The 27009-nt window shown below is 41.3% G+C and overlaps 1 protein-coding gene across 4 annotated transcripts in view; it reads right to left on the bottom strand.

Annotated features, from left to right (window-relative positions):
- alpha-Man-IIb (alpha-Mannosidase class II b) overlaps nt 1-27009 on the bottom strand; it is an 83460-nt gene that overhangs the window by 43553 nt on the left and 12898 nt on the right. For 3 of the 4 annotated variants that reach the window (XM_069135102.1, XM_046621645.2, XM_069135101.1), the window contains one exon: nt 5642-6560. In XM_069135102.1, the coding sequence (XP_068991203.1) occupies nt 5642-5926 (285 nt within the window). In that variant the 5' untranslated portion in view covers nt 5927-6560. Of the gene's footprint in view, nt 1-5641; nt 6561-7083; nt 7277-27009 lie in introns of those variants that run through there. The other variant, XM_046621646.2, reaches the window with a different exon arrangement.

The following is a 27009-nucleotide window of genomic DNA, read 5'->3' as shown; positions in this document are numbered from 1 at the left end:
ATTCTATATGTGGCTACGGAAACTTCTCTTTTTAAAACATCATCTTTTTTGAACCAAAAACTGTCAATGAAATAGGCTAAATTCGATACTTGTTCAAACCGCAGCCTTCGTCAATTTTGGTACCACAAAAAAAAAAAAAACACACACACACCTCCATAACAAGATAACGTTGTTCATACAGATTAATAATCTTTCTAAAAATTTTATTTTAGATAATATTCACGACCACAATCGTGTACACCATGAGAACTCCCGACATTGCTATTGGCTCTCTATGCAGGTCTGCTCGGATTGTTTTCGTAAACGAATCCACTCGCGTGTACAAAACCCCCGATGCCATGCATCTCCAATTGCATTTGGCGACTTATTTTGCTATAGTTATTATTTTCCCCATAGTAGAAGAAATTCATAGCTTTGCTATAAGTAGAATTTCTATGGCTTCAGACAAATTAAAAACTCGTTATGATATTCGAGCCAGGGATATAAAATTTAATCCCGGAGATTCCGTCTGGCTCTTTCAACCTCGAAGACTGAAAGGACGATGTCAGAAACTACAAAGAAACTGGGAAGGCCCTTACTTAGTGGTTAACCGGATCAAGGATTTACAGGATCCGAAAAAACCTATTTCTTCTCTGACATAACTCTCCTCGAGTTCTGTTTCATTACTTCTGCTGACATGTTTGCCAGTATGATGTATTTGAAACGATACTCAGTCTCACCTCTGCGTGTCGATCTTGAGTGCCGTATACACAATACGCCAGCGCGCGAAAAAGACAAATCCCGTCGGGAATTATCTTGATAATTCTCGTTTGCATGTTTATTTTTTGCGTGTCAGAAACAGATACCCTATAAAGATATTTGTCAAAGACTGTCATGAACAGCCGATGACAGGTGTCAACGGAAGTTTTGTTTGCTAGATGCTTTTTGTTTTGTTTTCGGCATCTCACTCCACCGCCAACTTCATGCGTATACTATTGTTATTATAATATTTTTCACCTGTTTCTACTTTTTTTTCATTTTTTCAGGACTTTTTTATTAGATAGAGAGAAACATGAAGAAAGTAGAAATAAAAGTTTAAAAATTTATTTTCCGTTCTTCGTGAGTGTTTTGATTTTCCACTAAAAAAAATAAAAATGATCAGGTTATTTCAATCATCGAAAAAAAAAAAAATGGCGAAAATCAGTTACTTTTCTACTCATCACACCGGCATGGTTCCTTAAAGATATCACGTCGTCTACCCGCGCAACTTGATTACTTCGCATGTTCCAAACGTATGTAACTACAACGCAAAATCATGCGAAGTTAGTATATTTTCCCATCACTGGGTAAAACAAGGAGAACCGTTTTGCACGCCTTTCCCTCAGTCTTTCTTTTCTCATTCGTTCTTCATCTTCGTCCTTTTCACTATCCGGCGTACGAACGAACGTATCCCTGGATCTGGGGCAAGAAAAGGCGATACGCGAGTCGAAAGCATTAGCAAGTGGTTCTTGTCACCGTTCTCGCGATTCGCGTGTCACCGTAACATTCCGTGTCATGTTTCCATCCTTCCGTACTTCCTGAGAGCGGGAGAAACCCCTCGAGGATCCCGAGTTTTATGCAGAGGATATGCCTCCTCCACGTGCCAACTCCCTCGACTCTTACCGTCACGTATTTTCGCTCCCTTCGCTCCATCTGACGTCACCAATGTCGCAGCGACGGCTGATATCCATAGGCAAGTAAGAATTATCAAAATCGCCGTGCATGATAATAAAAATGGCGTGTTCGCATGCTCCGGGGAAAACAATCGACGTGAAAATGATACGCAGGTTAACTTTGACATCATCGTTTCCATTTCGTCGATGGGATAAGCGAGGTTATCTCTTTCTCTCATTCCGCGAATGATATTTCTTCAAGCAAATTCTGAGGTGTACGTATGTGTAAGGATATTCCTTATTTGGGGGAGTCGGAAAAATTGTTGATAAAAGTTGATGCTTATAACGATAAGAACGAAGCCTGAAAATTTCAAAATTTTATCATAATTTTATAATATTTTATACGAGTATTTCTTTTTACATGTAAACTTAGTAGCATCACTTTTATTAGAATTATATACAGGTGTAAGGGACCAATAATTATAAAATTTGGATATTTTCAGGGTTTGTTCCTATCGTTGTAAGCAACAACTCTGCGAAATTGCAAATCGGTACCTCAATTTATGTATACCAACGTCATGAAAAACGAAATAACTGGTTATAAAAACTACGTGTATTAAAATTACATTTAAAACGTTCGGACTTTAGAGACACGTGCTCCAGTTTACGAAGAGGCTTGAAATTTTACGCAGAGTTCTTTTAATGATTTGGAACAGATCTGGGGGCATCCCAATGAAAATTTCTTCTAACCGCAAATAAGGACCACCCTAGCATGTATAGAGATGCAGCAAAGATAATATACCTTAACCATATTGAAGTTAGTAACGTTAATGTAACGAAATACTGAAATTACAATAATTTTTTCGGAAGTTTAGAACAACTTTAAAGGATTTTAACTTGCAAAAACTGAATACACGCAGCTTCTTAAAGATAGATTACTCTGTTTGAGACGATCCTGCATTGCGAAATAATGGTTTTTCCTAAAAGCGAATCGTTGCGAGCTTCACTCTCTTATACCTTAATCTTCGATCGTGAGTGGTGCTTTAAATCTTTCGGCAAAATAAGACGACCAGCAGAGTATAAAGCTCGGTGAAGCGGGAAGATGAAATTTAACCGAGATTTGAACAAACCCTCTATTTTTCTTTTCGCATGATATTTAATACATCGTCTTCCACCCGGGATTTCTCAGACCATCTCCACAAATCTCCACCCCATAGAATATTCACTCCGAAAAGCTCTCATGATCCTTCGGCTAAATCAAACCCTCTTTTCAAGCCCATTTTTTACGATCGTATCAAAGTATTTAATAATTAAGCCCTCCAATTTCTGTCTGTAAAATTTATCGTGATATTTTGTTGATATTACGAATAAAGGCATGACCCAACCAAAACTTGTAGGCGGTATATATTCTTCAAAAGATAAACGGATAACTCCGCGGTGCGGTAAACTTCACACTTGAATCACAGATAATGCGACGTTTTCGTCTCACCGAAGGCAGATGCATCGCACCGGGTTCACCGGTTCCGCTTTCAAGTGCAGTGGAACTCGTTACCCGGAACGTTCCACGCTCTGGGATTTTTCCCACGAGAACTGGGTCGAGAGCAGAACGGACAAACAGCCTTCGACCACCATCGGTAACAAAATACTTACTTCGATAAAAGCTGGAGGAATTACGGTGAAATCTTGTTCTAAAAGTTACTTCGTCCGGAATTTTGGCTCTAATTTTACAATACACTCGTTATGGCTGGTGTGGTATTAGGATTCAGAAGCTGAATCTTTAACATCTGAGATGAGGAGTACTTAGTTTGGGTCGTTGGTCACGAGCAACTCAAATGGAAAAGAGATCGATCTATAATCGCGGTGACAGGCAGCTTCACAATTCAGTTTCTAGTGTAAAAATACCATTTCAAAGTGTCAAACTGCACTGGAACCGAATGATCGTCAATCATCCGCGTAAGTGTAACGTGATGTGAGCCGAATTGACAGGGCGTGTTGGCGAATGTCGGTAAGGATTGATGAGTTGAATTTAACACTGAACCGTTACTGTCAAGTCCGATTTCAGCGCGGTTTATTAACGGCATAGCGAAGGGAGTTCGGTAACATCGCTTAATTAATCTCCTCCCACACTATTTTTCCTACAAACTTGACAAATTAGGGTCAGCGGCCTGGTAGTTATTTGTAAAGACGCCCATCTCGACCTAGCGACACAAATTTCCGAGCAACTAATTAGACACGGACTCGGCTGACTACGAATTAGTCAGTGACAAACGGTTCGCGCAAAGTTTGACTATAGGTCTGAACTCGTTTTGCAATAACAATTAGAATGGCTAAATTATCAGCCGATACGAAACCAATCGGTTTTTTGTAGTGTTTTTTTTTTTTCTTTGGAAAATTTTCACAACAAAATGTCTTGTGGTTTCACACGAGTGTCTGAAATGGATTCTATAAAAACTTTGTCATCGCGAACTAGTTGCGAAAAAATTTTTGTGAAAAGGAAAAGATTTTTTGTGGCTAGCTAGAGTCGGAATGTTAAGAAATGAATAATATCGATTAATACTGCGTTGTAACAATTATTGTTAAATAAAGTGATCTGAGAGCGAGTGGAGAGAATTTGGGTAAATTGACAAGGTTAGAGTAATACAGGGAGGAGTTTATATAATTTGGAAAGAAGAATGGTAAACAAGGCTGCCGATGCGCCCTTCTACCTTCTACAAAATTCATTCGAGATTCGCGGCACGCGAAGAGCGCGTAATACTTGCCGGATTTCTTGATTCCATCTGTACGTAAGCAAGCGAGCTTGGCAAGCCTGCGCCAGCAAATATTCCGCTGTCAGCCCTTCGAAAATCAGCAGGCTTGTATTCAAATGAAATAGGAATAAACTCAAAGCCTCCTACGCGAAGGTACGTATTGGAAAAGTTGCTTTGGGTGAGGTTAAAAAAAATTCCAACTCACTGTTCAATCACGCGTACGTTTCTTCTCGCAAGCTCGTGTAGCATCCCACCGCTGTCACAACTTTTACGCTTGTTAGGGACAAATGCATAATCAATATATCTGGAAACAAGCAGTATCGCAACGACTTTTTCCTCAATCAGGGCGTTGACTTCCGGCATCCCATTCCTCTGAAAGCCGGAGTGAACTCGCCCCTAAAAGTCACCCCTACAGACGCGTGCCCCGAGACGAATACACAGACACGGTTACGTGTAGAGACGGATCTACGTCTCGACTAACGTCAGACGCTAGACGGAGGATGCAATCATCCGGCAGAAAGCATCCCCCGGCCATTTTCCAGTAACGAAGCGTGACAAATTTCGTATAAATGCGCGAGTGAATTTCACCCAGTCAGCTGAGCTGCTTCTGTCGAAATGATCACACAGGCCTGCGAAATATAACTTTTATTTTCCCGTCTGAATATTAATGCTTTTTTTCTAAGTATGCTGAATTAAAATATGCCGCTAGCAGTTTTACAGCATATCAAGATTTATTTTTATGCAAGATACGCATATTTACAGATTTTTTAACGGTTTTTATGAAAAAATAAAATTTAATGAATATAAAACTGAATGTTTAGTTATAAAATGAACAGCATTAGTTTTAAACAAGACGTAAAGATACTAAATAAATCAAAAAGACTTGTGATATCTTTTTCTACTTTCGTCGAAACTCCTGTTCAATTTTTTTCATAAACGACAACTACTGATTGTAGATGAATATTTAAATACCATTAATGCATATATTTAACACAGACATTGCAAGTTAACTCTAGTAGAACTAATAAAACAGGAAAAGAAATTCTCAAAACGTTTAGGTGATAGAATTTAAAAAAAAAAATGTCTTCTAGAATCGTACCAATACCTACGGAAATTATTACTCAGTTTTGTCCGGGGAAAACCATCGCAGGCCTGTGTTATCGTTTCACCTTAACTTATCTCGTGCACTTTGTTTAATTCAAAAAAATATAAGAAAAGAATCGAAAACAATGGATAGCATAAGCCGATGCGTGTATTTCTCACCTGGAAGTCGAATTTCTTGAATATGTCCTGAGTGTCGATGTCCGTTTCCTTGGGTACGATGACCGGGCAGCTTTCAGAGGAGACCTTGGCGTCGGGCACCTCGTTAGGGTCCGGCGGTACGGAGGTCGGGCTTCTGTCATAGCGAAGCCCCTCGCTGAGGACATTCGTGGGACCAGCCGGGGGGGTCTGGGCCTGACTGACGTAGTAAATGCATAGAAGGAGGGAGAGGGCGACCCCGCAGAGCGCGAAGGTCCGCCCCGAGCCGCGTCTCAGGAGTTTGTACATCTCGGCACCTTTATCCCGGCTTCATCAGATTTCCCCGGCCAATATCAATAACCAACGATCGACAAAACAGCGTAAGAAAATCCCCGGAAAAACCGTTCGGGTATAACATAGGCGAGGAAATATTGAAGTATTTTTCTTTGTCAGCCGCTTCCTCGGCGAAAGCCTTTGTGACTCAGAGAATAAGCTTTTTCGCTCTGTTTCCAAAATTTAACCTTATCTCTCTTTCTTCTTCAGTCAGTAATCTAGTTTCTCAGTCGGGGGCTTAATTGCCTCAGCGTTTGATACGGTTTTTCTTCTCTCCGATAACTGATTTGAGTCCGGAGTTTGAATTACACCCGTTTCTTACTCGTCGTTTGGAAATTTATACATTTTTATTCGAAACAAATTTGAGACCTTGGATTTGACGAGGGCCAGTGACGATTCAAATTTCGTTAGTTCCTCCCGAGGGTATTTTCTGCGTGAAATTCAATCAGCCCTCCCCTCACCTCCTTCCCCTGCACCAGTCCTAGGGAAAATTGGTAACTGTTTCCTCCAGAATCCGCACTTTTTTTCCGACGATACTATGACGCGCATGGATTTACTCCGAGTTTTTTTCCCGTTACCTTTTTTCTAACAACGTTTCCACGTCATCTCGCTGGAACAAAAGAAATTAAAAAACCACATTAGTATAAACGCTGGAGGTTTAGAGGAATCGAAATTTTTCAAACTTTCAAACATGGATCTGAGTTCAACACTGTTATGAGTAAATGATCCTACAATGTTTGAAAACTATAAGCACACAAAAACCACTACATCATTCAAGTAGACACAATTAATTCTTGGAAACCACCCGTCTCGAGCAGATGAATTAGAGAAGGCAAACCGTAAAATCCATTGTTAAATTGGTACTTGTACGTGATCTAAGACTGTGTCACGCGTAGAGGCTGTAGCGTTATCTGTACTTTCAAACAGACCGCAACAGAACGTCTGCACACATACCCCTTCAAGAAAATTGTACACAATAACTTTTTCAAGTATTGAACGTAAACAAGCGTTGAACTGTCAGAAACTTTGTGGGTAAATATTACGAACAGTGACCATATAATGTCAATTCACAATTTTCCTTGACACACCGAGTTTGCTTCTCAGAATATTTTGGCAACCATGACTCGCATTACCTCGGCAAAGAACACACTCTGCCAGTTGTGCTCATGAGTTGTCACGTGACCGGAATGAATCCCCAAAGTCAGATGGGAAGCAGAGTCCGAAAACCTTTCGAAGACGGACCAAAAAACATGAAAACGAGACGCGAGACGCGCGACGAGCAGCGTACGACTGAGCCAAGCAACGCCGTGTAGTAGGCGTTGGGCCTTGAGGGACGCACGACGAATGCAGCGAGGATGGATCCAGTGCGTCCTACCAAGCTGTAGGAGTTCTTGCCCGACGAGAAGGGGGGAGAGAGAGAGAGAGGGAGAGAGACAGGGAGAGACAGAGAGACAGAGAGAGAGAGAGAGATAGTCACGCGGCGCAAACTGTCGACCGCGGCAAACTACAGAGTTTGACACGCCGCCGCCACTCGCGATATCCACCTTTCCAGTCCCAAGCGAGGCACACCGAACCCTGCGCATGTGCCGATAATCCACAGGCCTCCTCCTGCAGCAGCCTTACCTACCAACCTGATGCCTTTCTGCTTCATCCATGCCCCGCGTACCCTGTCTGCGGATGACGGGGAGAGGGCAACAGCCCTCGGAGCAAGGATTTCCACAAGGCAGCGGATCCTGCTCTCCGGATTATAAGAATTTTTTGAAAGCGGGGATCAACTGGATTTCAGAAAGAACGGGACTTAAGATCCATCAGTTTGTGTGGAGTACAAGTTCAGGTGGAAACATCTACGGTACGCTCTTCGTAGCGAGCCTTTCTCAGGTTCATGGAACCGCAAACTTAAAGAGATTCTTTCATTTCTACCAGTTCTATTTATGGTCTTTGACACTTGCGGGTTTTCGTTGAACAATTGACCGCAAGGATGGAGCCTTTCTGTCGCATCAAAAGGAGCTCTCAAATCGGCTGGATTTTCAGTATGTTATAGTAAATATCCTCCCGGTCAAAAGTTCTCATGGACACTAGTCCCAAAAATCAGCAGTTTTCGAAATACAGGCTTCGGAAGAAAAGGTGTAAAGATCTTCGATATCTGTGGATTTCCTTATTTCCATGAATTGTAGAGCTTCAAAGGGACGTGAAATCAAAGAAATCATTCAAAAAATTGCACGGTTGATTCTCAAAGGTAGGCAGGAAGCTGCGATTGATTCCATCGAAGCATTGATTTCATCCATGAACTCGCTGGTTTACCGGAAGGAGGTGCAACGTCGGATTTCGCGTGTAGAACGAGACCCTCCGACTCTTGCAATAATCGACTTGTCCTGTTTTTTACGCGTCCACGGAGTCTCTGGAGATCGTCTACGCAGTTTTTGAGTAACATGTTTAGTTTCGAGTCCCCCTCGAAGCTTTATAATTCGTAAAAATCGCGTAATCCACAAGCAACAAAAAATCCATACACCCCCCTTCCGAAGTCTGTATCTCGGAAACTACTGATTTTTTGGACTTATATCCATGCGAACGTTTCATCGGGAGGAGATGTGCTATAACATACTGAAAATCCAGCCAATTCGACCGAGAGCTAATTTCCATAAGGATTCTGCGGGGTTCTTTGTACAAAAAAATAAATTGCCTCATCTCAAGTTCGCACCTTTAATGGTAAGAGCGGAGCGAAGATATTGTGATTGTGTTTTCAGCGTGTGCTACCTATTGCAATTGGTAACCATACCCTCTTACTCTCAGTGGTAATATATCGCTACGTGATCCGAATGTTGTTTAAGGTTACCGAACTGTTGCCTAAATACTGTGCTGCCACTGGCGTAGCTAATTTGATACGACAGTGCGTAGGCAGGTAACCAACATTGTGTCATAACGGTAACGGTGTAATATAATGAGATGCGAATGCCGTTCTCCGATAGAGAAACCAACTGTGGTGATTCGAACTACTTTAGGTGAATATATTTGTTTTACACTTTGGCACTGTATTCCTTTTATTTTCATTTAGCTAGCTCCCAAGTTTACTGTACGTGATTGTTTTTTCACATTATTCATTATCCGGCAACAATATTGGTCTGCCGTAGAAGAAAGAAGGAAATTGAAGAACAATTATTTGAGGAAGTTTCTTTGCAGAAGCCTACAAAGGGATCGTAAAAAACGAAAGTAAGAAGCGACGTAGATATACTTTCCATTTCAATCTCCATCGAAACGACCGTACGGACCAAATCCACTCGAAACTCACATTTACTCGTCTCTGTGAAATTCCAACGTGGTCGGTTTCAATGAAATTGGATCCACTAGTTCTCGACAAAATGTCTCCGTCCCCAAGGTCCGCGTCTGATAAAGCAGGTTCCAGGCTCAAGGTTGATGTACATCAACCCGCCTGCGAGTTCGATTGTTACGAGAAAATCCGTTCCGATTTTTCCTGCCTCTTTCGTACAGCGATCAATTTACCAACGAAATACTGAGTAGATTTTGTATTATATTTCAGGCATTTAATATCGACCGAGAAACAACAGAAGTAGAGGATATAGGACACAGAAAAAAGCGGGCATCTTTTTTATAAAAAAAAAAACTCGATGTAAAAATTCACGGTATTTTCTTGAAAATTTAATATTCTCGTAAAGTCTCCTCTCTGACGGCTCTCTGGATGCGTGGGCTTGAAAATATGAATGCGAACGATTTGACAAAGGTTCTATAGTCCATCGCTGCAGGATTGGAGTTCGCAAACTTTCAATATGGAACACGCCACCAAGGTACGGAGAGAATGAAAATGCTGAATAAAAAATGGGGGCCTCGTTAAGATCGATAGAATCAATTTAAGGTATTTGTCGGATTGCTTTGAGGTGGAATGTTCAACTCCAGACAACTGGCCAGAGAAAAAGCTTTGAGAAAAGCCCGTTCAGAGTGTGCGAACCGGTGAGAAACGGTAGAGGAGGCAGGTTCAAATCCACGTGGAAGAATCCGGAAAGGGAGCGAGCAGAGAAAGAAGGACAACTGAAACGTGCGGGAGAGACAAAGAAAAAGTACTGGGATAAAACACTCGTGCGCATCTCGGCTCAATGGGGACAAAGAATTCCAGTAATATGACTATCCCATCCAGTATCCATGCGATTACGAAATACCATCTTCTTCAGAGGGCCTTTGACAATAGCCGTTCCTTCCTTCCAAGCTTCAACGTCCGCCCGACAATGGGATATCGAATGTCCAAAGACCCCAAGCCGAGTTGGGTACACGCGCACGGTGACATAGAAACCGCAATCAACTTACGTCGATTATTACACCAGTTCGTGTTCAACGTACCTACCATCGTCTTTATAGATAGATACTCTGCTGCGCTTGAAGGAGATGCTGTAGCTAACTATGTGTCTAACTATCTTAGTCCCTACCTAGATAGACGACAGAAGCTGCTTTATCAATGTTTGCCGAAAATGTTTGAAGATAATAATGCAATTACGGTTTAAGGTAAATGTATAGGGTATTGGCGAATTCGCCATAGTATAATACGTAATTGTTCGAGTAAGCAGAAACTTGGAATCTTTTACTGCTACGGTTCTACGTACAAACCAATATCTATATACTTCTACATACCATGCGTATAACTTATATAACCAAAGTAAAACTTTGGGCAGTAGTGAACAATGGACAATGGAAATAGTTTGGCTCTAGCGAGTTCAAATCCAGTATAGAGAAACTCCTAGATCTTCCGCATTTCCGTATGGAAGTTCGAAAGACATTATCTCACCGTTTCGTTTTCGAATATACGATCGTATTTTTTTAAGATATCCCAAAAGAGCTGAATAATCCTTTCCTCTGTATGCCCCGGAAATTTAAAACTCATTAGGTACGCCTTACGTTGGGTCTCTAGAGAATTTCTTCTGTTCCCTCGGAAAGAATATCGAAAGCTCGGCGGCTGGTGTGCGTGTGAAATAAAAATAACTGTATAAAAGGATGGTGAAGAAAGTAATGGAGACGGAATCATCAGGAAATACAATGGGCAAGCAATTCACCCTTTGGAGTTACTCAACTTCTACGTGGCTGTGGTTAACAAAGTTGAACTTACGTCTCTGGCGTGTCTTAAATTTTCGGTAGGAAACTTTTCCAAGAGTTCTGCTAATATTCCCAACTGGGAGAACCGTACTTAACAATTCTGGATATCCCTCGACCTTATCGAGTTTCCATAAACACAGCTTCACCTCCTGATAATTGTCTTTAATACAGAGAGGCAGATCTTGGACGCGAAATAATTGATCGGATGCACCTCAGCGGCACATTTTGCTGTTTTGCACCACTGTCGGGGCGAAGGATTTGCCAACTTTTCAGGAGCTCTACGCCCGGACCGGATCGCATAAATAAATCAGCTGCTAACCACCCTCAGGCCGGAACCAGAACGCCCCTTCGCCACTTATCTATAGAGAATCTCTGGTCTCAAGCCACAGGCCTCGCAAGCGGAGGGAACCTGATCTCCACCCTCTACCTTTTGACCTCTGCCCTATGTTATCCGAGTACTCGTGGTAAGGAGCTTGCAATACGAAAAGAAAGTTGGTTATTGTGTCGAGACATAATGTAACCCGGGTTGACACGTTGGAATAAAAGTTATCAAGTTGGATGAACATTTCGGCGTGATATTTACTCTACAGCAGTGATAGTGACACCCCGCACAGTCAGTTAGTGATGCAACTGCGGAGTATGCACCGATAAAAACATACAAAGATACATATGCGCAATGGTTTAAGGATGTAACGTTTAATGGAAAAGCCCTCGTCTGAGACCGAGTATTAATTCTACCGCCACTCAATTATCCCGAGTAAATAATTAAACTCTTAAGAGTAGAAGGGTTCTGTGCGTCGAAATGTAAATTAGAAGGCAAGCCGCAATTGTGCGTATATGCTGGGACTGAACGTTCGTTATACCGTAATACCATGCACAGAACATACAGCTTAGAAATCTAATTCCATCCATTAAAGTAATCCGTGTAATTAAGCGCCTATATACCTAAGTTGTAACATTCAACATTACCGGTATTAGGTATGCGAGAACAACCCGCCAATGCATTCACCTTCGGATCCGTACATTGTTCCGTCTTAACATTTCATTTGGCTGACAATGAGCGATCACAAATGAGCCCTGCTGATTGAAACCATTCCAGCCTGGAGCCGAGATCATCTTGATCAGTCTTACATAGATCGGGTATCTGGGTTTGGCCAAGTTTGCGATCACCATGCGTCTGGGCACGCGACACTCTTATGACCTACTCTGACTATTTTAGGCCCAGACAGGCCGGACATCGGCCTGAAGATATCAGGGATCCGAGTTTCTCTAAATTACGTCAGAGCTCTCGCTACCTGATCGAATTGGTAAAAGCTTTACGAACTCTTACTATGAACTGAAGGCAGAATCGAATACCTCTGCATTCCTCGGAATTATAGATGTCATAGGTAGGATCGTTGGGTTAATCTGAAAGGTAAATAGATACGCGTAACATTGACTGACCATTGAAGAGAGGTTTAGGAAAGAGCCGTTATCCTCTGCACCGGACACTTAAACTGAACTAAAACTTGAAATGGTCATTCCATGACGTTAACGGATCAAAATATGAAGGTAGTATAACTACCGACAGAATATTCAATCTAATCTGTTCAACACACACGTCTGCGATTGTTACAGAGGAGTATTCGTGCGTTTAAGCATGGTTTGCATTATTCCATTGGCATTTCTGTCGCTCTACTTTACAATGGTTTTGTAACGTGCATTGAGCGTGAATGAGAAACGTCCGATTGAACCGAACATTTCAATGGCAGGTGGACCTGCATTATCGAATTTGAAATTACGAACTCAGCTGTGGTATAAACTGATGCGGATAATAAATTGGTCGTGAATGATTCTCGATTTTGATAACGGGCTGCAGGAATTACTCTGCGGTGAGTAGGTAAACGACTTTCAAAACTCCCTGGGCAATCAGGTTAATGAAAGCTGAAAAAATAGTCCATGATTTCCGCTGATTCTATATATCATTCAATCTACTCGTAATTCGACCGAGCGCTGAATAATCCTCTCAGTAAATGATTATGGCATCATATGAAATCAACGTTAACGAATGCAGCCGTGTTGAAGAATGAACGACATACACATTAGCCAAGAATTTTCTCCACGTAAAGAACGTAATGATCATTCAATGAACATGAGGTAGAATGATTTTTCAACTGGCATGTTGCTCCCAACGTTCGATCGAATCCAACGACCCTTGACTCGCCAATGTTGATTGAACTTAAGGGGTTATATGGGTTTGGAAATTTCATAAATATCCATTTTTTTTTAATGTCTGTCTACTAGTACAACATGTGAAAAATATTTTCCCAAAGTTTCAAGTCAATTGGAGTGAAAGTCTAGGAGAGTGAGCCTTTGGAAATTCCTTTCATTAGGCTTGACCGTAAATAGTTCTTTTCTCAAAACTATATTTTTGAAGTCGATAAACACGATTTCTCACAAGCTAACGCATCGATTTTATTGAAACAGCTGAATTTGCGATACTCTAGGATGAAATTTTTTATAAATATCGTTCAAATAATGTTCTTTTATATGCCTTAAGTTTGAGTCAAATATTCTTTTAATATATTTTTAAAAAATGAGCAAAAATATGCTTTTTTCAACCTTCGAAACCCATGTAACGCCTTAAACGAATTAGAGTAACAGTAAACGCTTGCATGGCCTGACTTTTAACGATAAGTTGATCCAAAACAACGAATTTGAGCTCGATGTATTGTTCTTAAATTTGGCTACGTGATGAGCGATAAAAAATGTAGCATTCCGCGTCGATCTCCAAAAAATTGAAATTCCCAACACCGGCATGTATGAAATGTGGACTAATTCACTAGTCTGGCAAGGCCTGAACCTTACAGCTCTAACCCGTGATTAGAGGACGGCTAAGTGAATCAACACGTCTCGGCTATTGACCTAGAAAGAGAAGAAACATGATTCGAAAGTGAAGTGTAGAGTAGCCGGACAGAAGACGGAGTAACGGTCCGAGTATGCGGTGATACGGAGGTGCAGACGTGGTCGCTACAATTTCTGGTTACGCAGCTACTGTTCCGCCGGCGGTGTTCTGTTAGTTGGATGGCTCATTCCGCCATTCAAGTTCTCGAAATTTTCGTTATCGAATTACTCGGTGACCCTTCAGGCTGTTCTGTCTGCAGCGTGAATCGAATGGACCGACGAACGTCAACGGTGGAACCTGACTGCAACTAGCGACCCTTGGCAATCACTGTAACGAAGCCAACAAGAACTTCCTGTTCGCCACTCTCACTCTCCCCTCTCTTCACATAGGTATACACGGGTAGACCGGGGAGGGGGGCTTTACAGCTTGGACGGTTTGAAATCATACCTATTTTTGGGAGTTCTTTTTTTACGAAAACGAAAACACTTGGAGTAATTTGAGTTTGCTGGCGTTATTATTTACAGTTTCAAGAACATTTTGAAATTTTTTCGTTGAAATTAACAACGAAATGGCGGCATGGCAGATATACGTAGCGAACGACCACGTTTTCAATCCGGTTGCGCAAATTCCGTATTCAATTTTTGTCCGATCGACTTGAAATTTTTACACAGTTTGTAAAACTTGTTGAATTTCAATCCCACGATTTTTTTATACAACCTTTTTTTCACAATTTTTTAGTAGAATAATTAAATTTTTTGTTCAATATCGTAGGTATTTGAATTTGTTTTTTTTTTTTTTACATTTTGGCAACTGAGGTCAAACCCCAAGAAATGTTTTTAAGTCAAAAAATTTGTTCTATCTATTACAAATTGGAAAGTGATTTCAGGAGATGCGCCACCGCAAAAACCCTCGAGTTTGGAGTCATTCGCTACTTATATGCGCCACGACACCATTTTGTTATTAAGTTCGATGAAAAAATTGCGCAATGTTTTTGAAACTATAAATAATAAAGCCCTCAAGCTCACATTGCTCTTAGTGTTTTCATTTTCTTTAAAAAAAAAACTCGTAAAAGGAAGTATGATTTTAGATAGTTCAAGCTATACCCCCCTTAAAAAGCACGCACCCCCCAAAAAACGTTTTCAAGTTTGTCGGAAAAATGATGTGATTTTTGTTAGTGACTGAAGAAAATTGTATGAAAAAAATCTACATTGTTGATTTAAAAAAAAAAAATGTTTCGTTTTGTCTGATACGAAATGTTGAGTTTCAAACTTCGATGATTTTTCACCAAATCCAGCGTGCCACTCTAGAAAAATAATATACAAGGGATGAACATAAGGAAGCGCGAACTGCAAACAGTGATAAAGCGAGTGATACTGCCGTGGTGGAATGGATATAAATGCTGTGTCCGGGGAAAAAAGAGGCTACAGGTGATGGTGATGCGACACCAGAAGCTGATGGATACGTAGGTATTTGTGTGTGTGTGTGTGTGTGTGTGTGTGTGTGTGTGTGTGTGTGTGTGTGTGTGTGTGTGTGTGTGTGTGTGTGTGTGTGTGTGTGTGTGTGTGTGTGTGTGTGTGTGCGTGTGCGTGTGTGTACAGTATGAAAGAAAAGAGAGTTGTGGAAAGTTTGAAATTCGAAACTTCGAACTGTGTTATCGTAATTTTGTTCTGGATCTTCGTAGACAGGTAGAATATCTATATACTCGTATATATATATATACCAACTCCAGCAGGAGATGCTGCGCGTTATTAAAGTAATTGCGCGAAGTCAACGAGGAAGCCAAGACGTACGTACGAGAATCGGAGGATGAAAGACAGACATCTTCCGATCCAATTACTAACGTCATTAGAACTTCCCTGCGTCGAAGGCTTTGGTTAAAAATATTTCTCTTCGTTTCATCACAGACCTGATTATGTAAAAATCGAGTTTTGCAACCCAAGAAAAAAGTGAAGATGAAAATTTTTTGCGTAGCCGAAACTTGCCGAATGACTTAAGTTATGTCACAGTTATTGACACCTGGAATCAGCGTTTAGTTGCGTCTAGATAACGACCTAAGAAGTAGGAAAAGTTTCAAATACCGCATCGATCGATGATGATCATTAGCTGGGCAATAAACTGAGATAACGTCCTCATTAGATCCGGTACATCGTTCCGCACTCTCGTTCGCGCGAAAGCAAATACAGATCACTCTCTGTCTCTATCTCTCTCCTTTTATCTTCCTCCCTTTCTAAAAGAAGGAGGAACAGCTGTCGGTGTAAAAGCCCGAATCTCGAAGAGCGTCAAGCACGCAGAGAATAGCAGTGAAGGGAAAATGAGAGGAGCGAAGAAGCGAAGAGAAAACAAGAGAGGAGACGGCGAGACCTTAGACAATCGTTAGCTTAATCGAGGCTCAAATTACCGTGTCGTCAACGATAAGTGGCTCAAGTTGGGACTTTTGTGCCAATTGAAAACCGGAGACGACGGAAACCGTTAAGCTTAAATTTCCAGACGGAAAAAGCAAGCCTGCACGAATTTACGTGTGCTTCTACCAATACTAAAAACCATCCAGCAAATTGGACTAATTAGAAAGGTAACAAGCAGGACAGCTTTTCTCTCTTTTCTTTCAATTCAGTTGTTCAGATTTGTTTTTTTTTTTTTTTCTAACGCGAAACTCTACCGCTAAAACTAGCGTGCCAGTAGGGGTTTGTCCGACCCCGAATTGCTCTACGCTGCTGTCACTGCAGCTGCGCTGCTGAAACCAACTGCACATTTTACCAACAACAAACTCTACCCAGCGGCGCTAGTTACACAACTTTGTTTAAATTCATTAAGGCTGCTGGCTTATCCGTTGCGAACTTTCACAGTTCATTCCTTTCCTTGTATTTCGCACCCTCGTCTTACAATCCAATATTAAACTGTCAATTTTACGATGAATCCAAGTTCAATGATAATAATAATAATAGTAATCAATAAGATATACGATTCCATCTTGTCTAAAATAACTCGGTCATTTTATTTTACGTGGCGATCACCAAATTCGATACATTTTTCAACAAGAAATCCAAATCAGCACGAACGAGTGGATCACTTACAATTAGGTAACGTTATGGTGACCATTCCTGTATCGTACCGTACAGTGTAGCTGCAATTAATTGAAATAGAAATTGTCGTTCGACATAATTTCGCCAGGACATCAACCAGTTTCCAATTAAGGTAATTTTTTTTTTTGCCACGAGTCGTTGGCGCGCCGTGTGCAGGCATTTTATGGTATGAGTTTACAGTGTCACGCATGTACATCCTGTAATTGCAATGAAAGTGAATAGATGAAAAAAAAGGTTCATTGAAACAGCCTCGGTTTCCACCTCCGCCTATCATGAACTTTACAACAGCACCTATCCCAGCGGTATTAGAGAGCGCTACATTGTTTCCATTCTAATAGCCAAACGTCGGGCTAACGCGGTGCAATGGACAACATGGCCTATTGGAATTGATGCAACAGGGCTTAAAGGGTTATACGTAGTTGGGAGGCCGGAAAAAGCGATTTTTCAAGGATTTTTCATTGAGAGACATTTCAATTTATTTATATAAAAATTGATATACATATCGGGGTGACATTGAACTTCATTCTGATACTTTTTATTCGTACAAATAATGATTGAAAGACGATATAGCTAATCTCTAAGAAAAGGCGTGTTGCGGTGAGCGAGATGTCTCTGGACTGGATGATCCAAAATGCAAAAACAAAAAAGATTTATTTAATATAAGGTATTATCTGGTCTTTAATCATAGGAATAAGCAAACTATTAATTTTTAATAAAACGGTGGCTTCTCAAAGAAAAAATTCTAATTTTACATGAAAATTTTCTCCTTGCTTTCTTTATAAAATGGAAAATGTTTAACGACGAGACGAAACCTTCGATCAAGAACTGAAAAATGTATTCATAAAGATACGTTAAAAATTTGAGACCGATTGGTTCACAAGCCGATTCCGGGAAATCTTGCTCACCGGCTACGAAAACATAGTTTTGTGAAAAACGCGTTCAAAGTTTCAAAAACACTTTCAAACGCTCCGGGACGTCTTTGCAAATGTGCGCGTAACTTAGAGAATATTTGTCGGATTGACATGAAATTTTCTACGTATATATTCGAATATACGTACATTACAAAGTTGAAATAAAGAAAAATCGATATTTGAAAAGCCCTTTAAAATAGATCGTCAGAGCTTCCGACTGTTCGTACAGCGATTGTCCGTATTATACTGCAATTGAGCATAAGCAGCGGTTTCATGCCGTCAAGACGCTCTCGCCTTTGCCTCTTCTGCAATGCTATGACCTGCAAGGCGGAAAACTGGTGTGACGGGTAGTGAACAGTTTAGTGCAATGGAGACTATTATAATCGGATCTTTGCCTGGAAGAGAGAGAGAAAGAGACAGGAGACAACGCGGCCTCGCCACGAAAGAGACGCGACGTGCGACGAGAGTTGATCCCTCCCTTGAGGATGGAGTAATTTAACTCGATAAACGACTAAGTGGTCGATGACACTGCATACGCGTAACAGCCAATTGCACGAATCCTCATACTGCAAGGATACGCAAATGTCGAATATTACCGTACAAGCCTGCCAAGTATTTCCGTCAAGTTCATACGATCTTATGTGAATCGGTAATGGTGCTTGGAACATGTTGGGTAATGAATAGAAATCCAACTACTGCAGCATCCGGATCTTGTACTTTGAAACTGATGATGAAAGGCGGGTAAAGAACGAGGCAAAAGCTCGTCTTGGATACGTCATGAGCTTTTTAATATCCAAGGCATGTACGGCGCTGTGAAACTCACCCCCGCCCTATACCCCGCTCGAATTCAATCGCTTTCGATATTTGAACTCGATATTGGACGGAACGCGTCGGGAGATTATAACCAAGCCGAATCCCAGACACGGAGAGCAATAAGATCGAAAATTACGCCGTACCAACATCTTCGAATACCGTCTGGTGTGAGCTACGCGGCTGTAGCTACAGCAGCAATGCGGACCAATCCTCCTCGTCGTATGGAAAATGGACTTCGACAAAGAAGAGCATGAATCTCGAAACTCAAACATTGAAGAGTTGGACGAGATGGATTGAAACGAAATACTATAAATCACACAGACGCGTTGGTATAATTAACGCACAAGCTTGATGGGGCTTGGATGTCGACTCGTCCTCAAACTACCCGAGTCCCACGTTGAAAGGACAAAGCCGCAATCACACGGCGTTACTAACTCCCAATAACCAGGGTCAGCCAACACCTGTTGACCCCCTAACTCCATGATCTCGTGCGCCATAACCACGATGGATGTTTGAGGTCAAACCGGCGACGTAAATACGCAAGATTTCGTCTCTGATGCACTTTATCTGTGCCTTCGTTGCCGGAAACAGCATATTTCAAAGTGGTCATTCACCTTAAATGAAACGGGTAAGGGTCCTGGATGTTGGAGCAAACAGCTTTCGAGATTGAACATACTTGGGTGGTCCTTAAAAAATTCATTTTTGAATTTCGACCAGCTCGCCCACCGAATCGGTTCCAGATAATTCAAAATTAATTCTCTAATTTTTTCAGATTTTTATCTCAACTCTAACCCGTGCCCCAAGGAGGGCGGATTTCATTCAACACTTTTCAACCCTTTCACGGGCACATCAAACCTACCGAACGGGTTCAGATGAAATCTGGTATGGGGGGGGTCTTAGGTTGCTGATTACGGATCTGATATGGTAGAGCGAAATCCAAAAAGTCATTTTATTTCGATAAAACTCGTTACTCGGAGGTTTTCGAGGTCGCTGATTACGAAACTAAACTCGAAATTGGGAATGGGAAAATCGACCCTCTTTGGGACACGGGTTAGAGTTGAGATAAAAATCTCAAAATATTAGAGAATTATTTTTTAATTATGCGGAGCCGATTTGGTGGGCGAGTCGGGGGAAATTCAAAAATTACCTTTTTAAGGACCACCCTAACGCATACTCTTGCTTTATACTCGTACGTGTGAATATAGAAAGTGTTCTTCCTCTTCGAGCACATTTGTAAGAATGTCTGTAAGTGTTTACATTTTGGTATCTTACGCTTCTTGGTGCGAAGCTCGTAAGACGGTCAATGACCGTCTAATATTGAAATGCGGATATGCATCATCAACATTAATATTAATCACGAGGTAATTTTCATTTTGTGAAACGTATATAATTTTTGAACTACTGGTAAATTCGAAAAATTAACGACGGAGCCAGGAATCGAACCTGGTATCTAGCGATGCTTTACCGGAGCCTTACTCCACTAGACCACCTAGCCGCCCTGACTCTGATGTCGTTAATTCCTCTCATTACCAGTAAGTTCAAATTTGTTTTCTTGTGCTGTGATAGTATATGTGAATATAGAAAGTGTTCTTCCTCTTCGAGCACATTTGTAAGAATGTCTGTAAGTGTTTACATTTTGGTATCTTACGCTTCTTGGTGCGAAGCTCGTAAGACGGTCAATGACCGTCTAATATTGAAATGCGGATATGCATCATCAACATTAATATTAATCACGAGGTAATTTTCATTTTGTGAAACGTATATAATTTTTGAACTACTGGTAAATTCGAAAAATTAACGACGGAGCCAGGAATCGAACCTGGTATCTAGCGATGCTTTACCGGAGCCTTACTCCACTAGACCACCTAGCCGCCCTGACTCTGATGTCGTTAATTCCTCTCATTACCAGTAAGTTCAAATTTGTTTTCTTGTGCTGTGATAGTATATGTGAATATAGAAAGTGTTCTTCCTCTTCGAGCACATTTGTAAGAATGTCTGTAAGTGTTTACATTTTGGTATCTTACGCTTCTTGGTGCGAAGCTCGTAAGACGGTCAATGACCGTCTAATATTGAAATGCGGATATGCATCATCAACATTAATATTAATCACGAGGTAATTTTCATTTTGTGAAACGTATATAATTTTTGAACTACTGGTAAATTCGAAAAATTAACGACGGAGCCAGGAATCGAACCTGGTATCTAGCGATGCTTTACCGGAGGTCATTGACCGTCTTACGAGCTTCGCACCAAGAAGCGTAAGATACCAAAATGTAAACACTTACAGACATTCTTACAAATGTGCTCGAAGAGGAAGAACACTTTCTATATTCACATATACTATCACAGCACAAGAAAACAAATTTGAACTTACTGGTAATGAGAGGAATTAACGACATCAGAGTCAGGGCGGCTAGGTGGTCTAGTGGAGTAAGGCTCCGGTAAAGCATCGCTAGATACCAGGTTCGATTCCTGGCTCCGTCGTTAATTTTTCGAATTTACCAGTAGTTCAAAAATTATATACGTTTCACAAAATGAAAATTACCTCGTGATTAATATTAATGTTGATGATGCATATCCGCATTTCAATATTAGACGGTCATTGACCGTCTTACGAGCTTCGCACCAAGAAGCGTAAGATACCAAAATGTAAACACTTACAGACATTCTTACAAATGTGCTCGAAGAGGAAGAACACTTTCTATATTCACATATACTATCACAGCACAAGAAAACAAATTTGAACTTACTGGTAATGAGAGGAATTAACGACATCAGAGTCAGGGCGGCTAGGTGGTCTAGTGGAGTAAGGCTCCGGTAAAGCATCGCTAGATACCAGGTTCGATTCCTGGCTCCGTCGTTAATTTTTCGAATTTACCAGTAGTTCAAAAATTATATACGTTTATACTCGTACCATCGAACGTGATGTGTCACTGCAATTCCAAAAATGTCTTCTGCCCGAGGGTGACAAAACGAATTCGATGATGAAATGAGTCGGTATGATAGATGAACGTGAAATGGAACCTGGCTGCGTTGGATTGTTTGGAGAGCTGGTGAACTTTTGACGATTTTCAAAATCGCGGTTACGAAATTGAGATAGTTGTATCACGGTCAACCGTTGGCGGTCGGCTGCCCACGGTGATTGCGATTTGCAAATTGATTCGACATTTCGTATCCGAGATATTGAAGCCTTGAGTGATTTCCATTGCCGCAGAATATTATCATTATTCGGAGTGGAAAAGCAGTGCATGCCTCTCAAATTGTACATAAGCGAGACACGTGTGTAACGGTATACAGTTACATCGGAGGTCGCTAAATTGCTCCTTAATGACGGTGCTCGCAGAAATTTATTGTTTCAACTGGCTTGGGAGCCGGGAAGTGCTCGGGCTGCCTTCCAGCCTCCGTTTAAGGGCTGCAACCTTTGCGGTTAATCGCTAATTATTTCATTGTAAAATTTGTAAACGCGAACCCAGTTTGAGTTTTTCTTTGTTCTTCCCATGCGAAGAGACGGGATATCTACACGCCCGCTTCTCCTTCTCGTACTTCGTTAATTGCGGTTAGAAAATGAACTTTCCGTTTCTCAGGTTACGGGAACGTGTCTATGCACGACGAAAGAAAGAGAGGGAAGTAGCTAGAGACAGAGAAGAAGGTGAACGTTCTAGTTCCAGTTGCTCAACTTGAACCTTCGCACGATCTCAGCACTTATATAATATCCCTTGGACGTATCTATCATCTGTAAATAAATCGATATCAAAGTCCGTAACGAAACGCAATACTGTACATCTTACGATTTGATCCAGCACCAACACAATGTGTAAACCAATGATAGACATGAACATTTGTCAGAAATCCTCCGAGCATGCCACGCAGGCTCACAATCAGAAACAAGAAGTGAATCGAAAACTTGTCAGAATCTATTTCTGTTACAATCGACCTAAATAATTAATAGGAACGATTTGTTCTGAAAAACCACGCCCAGGGTGTCCAGTCGAGGCTTTCGAAACACGGTTAGGTAATTCTTCTTACCATTCTTCCATAAAGCGTTTACCAAAATTTGCAATATAATTCTACTTGCAAGAGGAATCATTTCCTCATATGAATTTCTGAACTTGGGACGACTTTACGTGACATGAAATTTGCTATCAGAAGTGGTACAAGTGTAAACACGGTGATAGAAAACGACAAATTCGATCGAATCTTTGGTCCAGGATCTGAATCCGGGTTGTGATGCGTATAAACGGGTAAAGTGATTTTTTAGCGATGCTGTAGAGGTTTGCGAAGATAACTTTACGTTCCCAGAGCCGTCGCACTTGAAATGAGGAAAATGAATCACGACTTGCAAGTAAAATCCAGGTTTTAATTAATATTTCATGCTTCGGATAACAGCTCGGCGGACTATAGAAGGAGATGAATGTGGAGTGAAATGGGAAACGGAGGCGTTGACGACACCACCGTCGTCGCAGCGCGGCCGGGTTATAATACCGATTATATCGGCTCCCGCCTAACACTTATTCGTTCTCGCTGGGCTACAGCATCCGAACTGCTCTCTCTGCTCGAGCTTTTATTCCCGCTATAACAATGAGAAAATTTCCAATAAAATAACTCTGCCCGTTATCCCCGGGGGCTCGATACTGAGAGAAAAGTGGATAGGAAGAACAGGAAATTCACTGTCATCATTTGATCATACGCGCACACACACACACACATATATATATATATATGTATAATATACACGATATATTTTCCCCCAAATATAGGAAAACAAAAAAGAACAATAATCTTATAGGGTTTTACTCGAAGTACCATACAGGGTCTAGATTGAGGATTATTGCGTTTACTTTTTTTCTCGATTATGCGATCCGAATTTGCCGTATTATCTTTGCCACCAATCTTGTGGTGATCACTAATATGTTTGGTATTAGTAATGAACACTCGATTCTGCGAACAATCGATGTCTCCTTGTTTTTCTGTCTTGTTTTATTCCGATGCGATTATGAAAAATAGAAAAATATCGATAACTACACGAATAAGTGGTCAATATTGATGAAAGTGGAGCCGATTGCGTGTAACATTAGTATAAAATATTTAGGAGCTTGCCGCATATTGGTATATATGTACATATGTATAATATGTATATATATATATATATATACATATGTGAAACATATCAACGTCTTGCGCGTTTTATTTTATTACAGGTCTCACAGAGGTGCAGGCTAGAGGTTTCCCACGGCTTCAAGGATTTCAATATGTTCAGGCAGCCCCAACGCTTACCGTTTTTACGAGGTCACCGCCACGACGACAAGGGCGTAAAAAAATGTTCTGATCAACTTCATAAAATTTGTTGTCCAACGGTGCGACATATTACACGAACGAAGCGAATGAGTAAATAAAAATATAGAATAATCAAATGAAAAATACACAACTATATAAATTGCCGAAGGTCGGAATTTGTAAAAATGGTTAAAAATGTTTTGTCAAATTTCTTATACACAGGTAGTACGTGACAGTAAATGGACTAAAATTTAATTCCCCGTGACATTCGCTAACCTAAATATCAGTTTTCCTTCTTTTTTGTCGATCAAACCGAAATGTTATCGATGAATTTCCATCACCGCGATATATTCTCGTTATTGAAGCTTGCAAGAAAATTTTAATCTCGAGAGTTAAAAAATTATGCTGACTCACTTATAATCTCCAAATTTGGCTCAGTCTAATTTGACCTTTTACGACGAGGTCAAAGCAATGATGGTATCAGCCAGCGTCTTATACATATAGGCGGTGACATTATACCCACACACCCGCGTAGATACGCGTTCATATTAACGGACGCGTCAGACTCCCGCAGATTTTTATTATACCCTCATCGAACGAAGCGTCATTTTGGAAACTATCCCTCGGCCTCGGACTCAATGAATATCCTTGACGCCGCTGCAGGTGGAAAGAAAGGCAAACTGATGCCTTGCAGGCAGCTAAGAAGACTCGAATGAAGTCGACTTCGAACCGTAGCTTTAGCAGGTAAGAAATAAGGTTAGCTCCAGCAGCCTCGAACCAATGGCAGCGCGGCAGCGGCGCATCGAGTCGACGCAGCGTGCGTCATTCAACGCCAGTGCTGCCAACCTTATTTCTGACAGGCTATTATGAGGCTGGTAAGAATCGACTTCGCTCGGGTGTACACAGATGTCGAAGTATATGTTATATATATACAGGCAGGCACCGTAAGATTGCCGGCGTCAAATTTCAAAGACGCTGGCCCTGGGAAAGGGGGTAGAAGGCGGGAGGGAGGGGGTTTTGCGGCGAGACGAAGGGTGTGGAGGAAAGGGAAGAACGGATATTCGAGGAAGGAAGAAAGGGGCGGCGGGAAGAGGCCACCAATATGAATACATTACCGCATGTTTGCAGCACTCGTGCAGCCTCGTAATATCTTTTATTAGGATCATGCCGTAGAATTTTAACACGAGGCGCAGACCGAACCGCTCTCTTCTCACCCTGAAGGACTGCGTGGTCTTCACGAAAGGTTTGCCATCCCCCACTATTAATGCCCCAGTGTGTTATGCGGAAATTGTAAAAACATCGAGACCTCTGTCAGAATTTTCAGACGACATTAGTGCGGGAAAGTGGACTTCGCTGTCTCTTCTTTCTAATGCTGTACCTGCATATGTATGGGGCATTCCATACCACTTCGACCTGGGTCTGACCCTTGACCTCTCGGATTGGGTTTTAAAACGATTTTATCGATCGACATCGTTTAAAAATCGTGTGTCAGCTATCAAAATTTTTAAGCTTAGAGCCTAAGTGGGGAGATTCTTTCTTCTTACTGTTGTCAAGCTTTTTCCGAAAACAAAAAGGATAACAAGATCAGAAGTGGAAGTCATTGAACCTGCTGTATTCACTTGAAGCCTCAATACAAACCCGTGAATATTTGACGATCAAGTTCAATTGACAAGATCTCCGGGAATTCCTGGCTAGTAATTGCTCGATTCTTCGGGATTCTTGAAGCACGACCCACCAATGTACAGAGAAAATACGAGTGACATACAACTTTGCTTGCTCCTGAGTGAAATGCACGAGATGCAGGAAAACGAGTATCAATTTCATGACAAAGAATAAAAAAAACAACGACGACGACGCTTCCTATTTTGCAAACAACTTCAAAAAAGAAAAACTTTGACTTGAGCTTCGTGTACTCGTTTGGGCGTCGGTCGTTGAAATATAATCGTGAGCTATGTGCCGATCAATTAGAGAGACCACTCAGGATGCATTAGGCTAGAGGAGCTGGAGGATGATGGAAAGGATGGATTTCCGTGTCTAACCCCACCCTTTGCGTTCGCCGGATCCAAGCGACGACGAACTTTTGTTTGGAAATCATTTGTCGACGGAATATCGCTGCAGAATTCTTCCCCGGATTATTTTTCCAGGGATTCATAGCTGTCGGTACGTTTCATGGCTCGACTCTCAGCATCCTGAATATCGTATGTCGGATAGAATGAAAATTCCGGTCTGAATATTTTACGTATTTCAGTTAAATCGAAATCGATTCCTCCTTCACCCTGAGGAAAAAACCCGCACATTTTTTGACAGAATTAATATCCTACAGCACCCTTTGGACCTGAGTACGCGAAAGTCGCCGAAAAGGAAGGCGTCAGGCACGTGAACCACGACGGCAGAGTCGGGAATGAAACGGTTCCGCAGACACTTTCTTCGATCGAACAATCGTAAATTCCGGTCTCTCGGAAAGAACTACGCCCTGAGGGTCACCGGGTCCGCTTAAAGAGAGGAGGAGGGGGGGAATACAACCAGGACGGTCTAACATCTTATATATTTTTATTTTTTTTTAGAGCAAATAAAAACACTTGGAGCGATTTTATTTTTAGTTATTCACAGTTACAAGAACATCTTAGAATTTTTTCAATGAAAATAGGTATGACTTTAGACCGTCCAAGCTACCTACCCTTAAATCTAACGATTTATTTGATTCGCGGTGAGAGTTGGAGCAACGCAGATGTGTCAGATGTGTTTTAACGTTGAAGGATGGAAACGAAGACAAAGTCCTTTGTAACTGCGCGTTTTCTTCACGTTTACTTTGTGTAATCTTTGTGCAAACACAAAAACTTTAGAAACACAACGGAATTTCCGATATACGCAAACCAGCTTTTTCTCTTCTCGCCACCTTCGATTCCTGCAGAAGTATTGATTACAAAAGTTTGAATTTAGCATGCAGCAAAGCAGAGCGCAGAAAGAGAGTCGAAATCACTCCGAGGTACCTACAGAATGATT

The sequence above is a fragment of the Neodiprion pinetum genome, chromosome 4 (assembly GCF_021155775.2).
Source record: "Neodiprion pinetum isolate iyNeoPine1 chromosome 4, iyNeoPine1.2, whole genome shotgun sequence".
Classification (NCBI taxonomy): domain Eukaryota; kingdom Metazoa; phylum Arthropoda; class Insecta; order Hymenoptera; family Diprionidae; genus Neodiprion; species Neodiprion pinetum.
This window is presented reverse-complemented; position numbering and strand designations above follow the sequence as displayed.